Below are 4,963 nucleotides of genomic sequence, written 5' to 3' on the forward strand. Positions count from 1 at the left end.
TTGAAATTTTTCTCCGTTGCGTGTCGCTTCGCGTTGAATTTTCGTCGATGTTAAGCCTAACAAAAACTATTGTATCGTTAAAAAGTATTTTTTTATTTTGTACAGACAAAATGAATATATTGAAAAATATAAAAACAATAAAAAATTATACTTCAGATGTTAATTTAGTATCAAAAACGTAAAATATTTGAGTAGCCCAAGACATAGCCAAAGATTGAAGCGCCACAGCACTGGCGAAAATTTTAATTTGCCGACTGGAATTCTTTCGGATGATTGACTTTCGGAAAATCGACTCTCTACTGTAATTTAAAATAGAATAATTACATGGTATTGAACAAATTAAATAAATTTAATTTCAAAGTTTAAAATTGAACTGAATTAAAAATTAAACAAATATATAACTACTGTAATCTATAAGCATATGGACATTAACATGATATAATAGAGAGATAAGAGAAAAGCCTGTAAGATGCCTGAAGTATGTATTGTTGATGCTGGACAAACCTGAATATTTATAATATTAGCATGCTTTTTGTAAAATATAAATGTATAATTATTTCAAAAAACCAAATGGATAAATGATTCTATAAGTTCAAAAATTGTTGTTATACTGTTATAATTAATTCCATTAATAGATATTTAAAGGTTCTAAATTATTTAATATCAGAATGGTCAGTAATCATTAAAAAAGTTATTACTTAAAAAAAAAAACTTATTCAGATCTGTTAAGATTATAATCATTTTCAAAATTTTACTTCTTGATTTTGATTAAAAAAATTACTACTTAATATCTCATTTTTAAAACATTAAACTCAAAATATTTTTCGTACAAATAGGAAAATATACTTTTAGAACCGATGTTCGAAATTCCCGGTTCGGATATAATTAGTGTAAGAATCACCAGTGACGTCGTTATGGGTCTATGTCCACCCATTTACATACGCAGCGAACACAGAGAACATGATGACTACGACAACAGCGAAGACAAAGAGCGGGCGATAAATACATGAAATCAGTCAAAGTGGAAAAAAATACATGCAAAGTATCTTTAAGTTTGTAAAATAATTCGAAAGAATCGGACACGTATTATTAACCGAAATATTTCTGTACAAATGCCAAGAGAGATCATCACGAATAATGCGCAGCTTTTTCCGGAGACAGTCAAAATATCTTTTATGTACGGAGAAGTGAGGAGAGGAGATGCTCGACGATTCAAATTTTGTTTACTTTATAAAAGTATTTTGTTTAATTAGAACGATTCTTTTAAAATTAAAAAAAAGGATTTAAATATTTTACAAATTTGTTGTTTTTTTGATCTTTTTACATTTTCAAAAATAAAATGATAGAGTCGCGATTATCTGAAGTAATGTCAACCAAGGATAATCAAAAACTCGAACATTACACCACTGAATGTTCGATTGATTTAATTATTTACCAGTTTTGGTTGTATTAATAAATATTTACCATGTGCTCTATTTTTAGATTAAAAATGTTTTGTTGTATATTTACGTCTAATTTTATTTGCAATTGTATTTATTAAAGCAGATTTTTTAAATTTTTATTGAGAGAAGTTACCAGAGTAAAACCTTTTTAATACTTCTAGAATCTTTTTCATTTCTGCTAAGATTCGTGAAACGATCTGTACGTTCTTTTGTATTTATATTTACAATAATGCAGAATTATTGTAAATATAAATACAATTTAGCAAAATATAAATACAATTTAGCAAAATCGAGATTTTGCTAAATTGTAGTTGTTGGTTTTACAAATCATAACCGAAAAGTATTTTAATAATAAAGATTCATCTAAGAACCCTTGAAATTGAATTTAAAAATTCATCACACTATTTCGAATTAACAGTAAATATAGTTTTATGTTTAAGTAAACATTTAAATATGCACACGCAATAAGAATTTAAAAAGAATGGTCTTATTGATTGTAAAATATAAAATATTGTATTTTTTTCCTGTTTCATAAGATTTTATTATTTGTGAAAATAAAATATTAAAAAATCCGCATTTTAAATTTATAGTTTATCATATTCGAAAATTGACTTTTAAAATTATAGTATTTGAATTAAACTGAATTAAACTCAATCATTATTTGGTCGTTTTACCGAGTTTAACTTAAATGCATTTTATTCTGTAATATTTTAATTATATAAATAAATCTAGGTTGTTATTGGGCTGCAATTGAAAAATTTGTAGACCTATAAATTCCCACTGTCGTCCGTTCGTCAGTCTTTCGTTAATTTCGAGAACGTTAAATTAAATCCGAGACCAGATATGGAAACCTTATGGGCAGGAGACCCCGAACTATATACGAACTTACGATGCAAACCTGAAGTCACGTTATTTCAATTCAAAAATTCCCCCCTCCCGAAAGGTGTTAATGACCGGCACGACTTTATTGTTAAAGGAAAGTATGATGTACAGGGACAAGCCACTAATTTGAGGTGGAGAGCGCACATTTTAAATTTAATTAAAATTGCAATCTGGCATTGTGATGTCGTCACAATAAAATAATTGCTCGTTATATATAATTAAGGATGGATTTGTCAGGAACATGGTTCCTGTGCCTTAAACACTTTACTGGATCAAAATGAAGTGAATCTCACTTCCTTTTGATCCAGTAAATGAAAGTATGTTATGATACAAAATGGTGTATCCGAGTTTTATTAATTTGGCGAAATGTTCAGTCGATACGAATAATAAATTACTGTGTATTTACTATGTTATTTATCAGTTCTGCAAATTAGTCATGAAAATTGTGTACTTACTGTACTTATGTCATGAACAGTCATATCTGTTAATACAGATACGACTGTTCATGACATAAGTACAGTAAGGTATTTCCTGCAGGTGTGCAGCTTTCTTCCTTCAAGTGTCATGTCGGACACACGTTCAATTCGCTTCAAACATGGCGGCCCGGTTCGGGGTCTGTCGTTGGTTCAAATAATAATGTATTTCTGCGCATATAAATGAAACAAAGTCGGCGAACCTAAAAACTCATTGTTTTTAAAACAACTTTTATAATATCGAAAGTATTTTTTATTTGGCTATTTTTTTTTAATAATGTCATTGAGTAGTTACTGTATCAATACATTTACATTTAATTTACACTGAGGTAGCAGTACAGTGCTCTTATATGCCAGGTGAACTCTTACGCCGTGTTTTAAAAATGCAAAAATAAATGATATTCACTAATGATGTTATATGCTCGGATCTATGGTACAATCTTTTAGAAATCCATTGAGAGATAATATAATAAAAAATTCACATTAATAAAAATTTTATTTAACTTAAACGTCTGTTATTTGTAGTATGAATAGTTTACATGTACCGTATGTATTTTATTATATACGATGTGTTTTAATTTAGCAAGTGTAATACAGTACTGTGATAATTTTTTTGCAATATTTACGATTGAAGAGAACAGAAACGATGAGAATCATTTCTGTTTCTTTTATTTTTGCTTCATATATTATTTCATTTTCACAATGTACAAAGAGCATCGTAAACATTTATAAACTTCGGGCGAAATTCGACTTCCCTTCGGACCCTCCTGATGGAAATATCGACAGCTTGAGTTAAGGATTCGAAGAGTCCTTAACTCAAGAGGTGATTATCTTCATTTATTTATAGAATTGTTTCCCAAATTACGAATTCTCCAGTCGGAACATCAATTAAAAGATCGAGAATCACCAATTTAAACAAAACATAGAAACAATAAACTATAGGCTATAATCTTCTTACTTATTAAAATATTCATGATAATGTACGCCTTAATATCTTCAAAATAAAGAAGTTTCATTAATAAAGACACCCGTATGATACAGTTTACTCCTACACGCCATAGCACAAATTCTTTCTTTTTTGTAGATACGGCTTCAAGTTTTTGCTGAAATATTACCTACATATTTTAATATGCTAAGAGTTATTATAAGTAACAATTAAAACGATAGGAATAAACAAAATAAAAGAGATCCTATCTATTGCTATGGCGACTCTCCTCCAATTTCCTTTTCTCGGATGTTGTTTGTAGACGACGTTTTCTTCTTCCATGCCGAAAGAGTGAAATTCTCTGAGTGATTCAGAACACTGCATTTCGGGAGGTATGCACAGAATAATCCCAAATAATCCGGATAACCGATTGTTTATGAATGAAGGTGGGTTAAAGTGGATCGAAGCTCTGCTGAGATTAATCACGAACAGTTCGATCACCATGTTTATAAATATTAAAATCATGGAACGATGAACCAAGGTTACTGAAAAAGTTCAATATATAATTATTAATTTTTAGTATTTATATTTTATTTTATATTATATCGATACGAGAGGGATCTAACACAATTCGAGTTAAATTTCTAAAATAGTTGAAAATTACTGATATATAACACAACTGTTCTCTATATTACACATAGTGGCATAAATCGTTATGTAGGGTGACCATAATTAAAACTCCCTATTCAGGGCACTCTATAGCTGTAACTTAATAAAATTTATATACTGACTACAAAGGACGAGGAGAAGGTTTTGCAAAACAAATTTACTCTAGGGGTTCTTTGGAATATATGGTTTATCATAGAATGCTGCAACTTTGGCAGACTTAAAGGGTCGTATGTAGAGGATTTGATCCCGGGATCTCGAAAATCGGGATCCCGACCACTTTTCAGTCCCAAAATTTTCGGGATTAAGTTTTCCTAATCCCGAGATTTTCGGGATTGACATCATTTTAAAAAAAGTTGCAAAATAGACTGCATGAAGCGAAACGTTCAGTGCCAGTGCTTTTAACAGAATTGCTTGCCTATCATTTTAATATAAAATACAAGAAATTTTATTCCAAGCAAGCAGCAGAAATTAACCTAGCGGGCTTGCGATGCTTGCTTGGAATAAAACTTCTTGTATTTTCAACTAAAATGATAGGCAAGCAGTTCTCACTGGGTTACTTGGTAATATACTTC

General features: G+C 29.8%; 2 protein-coding genes across 2 annotated transcripts in view; one reads left to right on the forward strand and one right to left on the reverse strand.

The window, feature by feature from the left end:
• The window catches only part of LOC111636885 (ATP-dependent Clp protease ATP-binding subunit clpX-like, mitochondrial), a gene marked incomplete at its 5' end in the record, with an annotated part of 35,474 nt that extends 33,970 nt beyond the window's left edge, over positions 1-1,504 (forward strand). The window contains one exon of the mRNA XM_023382280.1: positions 837-1,504. Within this exon, the coding sequence (XP_023238048.1) occupies positions 837-1,010 (174 nt within the window). The remainder of the gene's footprint in view (positions 1-836) is intronic.
• A 1,349-nt stretch (positions 1,505-2,853) lies between these two features.
• The window catches only part of LOC111636916 (neuronal acetylcholine receptor subunit alpha-6-like), a 21,225-nt gene continuing 19,115 nt past the window's right edge, over positions 2,854-4,963 (reverse strand). Inside the window, exon 3 of the mRNA XM_023382303.1 lies at positions 2,854-4,267. Within this exon, the coding sequence (XP_023238071.1) occupies positions 3,930-4,267 (338 nt within the window). The 3' untranslated portion in view covers positions 2,854-3,929. The remainder of the gene's footprint in view (positions 4,268-4,963) is intronic.

This window comes from Centruroides sculpturatus, unplaced genomic scaffold (assembly GCF_000671375.1).
Source record: "Centruroides sculpturatus isolate CEXI.00-Female unplaced genomic scaffold, Cexi_2.0 scaffold152, whole genome shotgun sequence".
NCBI lineage: Eukaryota > Metazoa > Arthropoda > Arachnida > Scorpiones > Buthidae > Centruroides > Centruroides sculpturatus.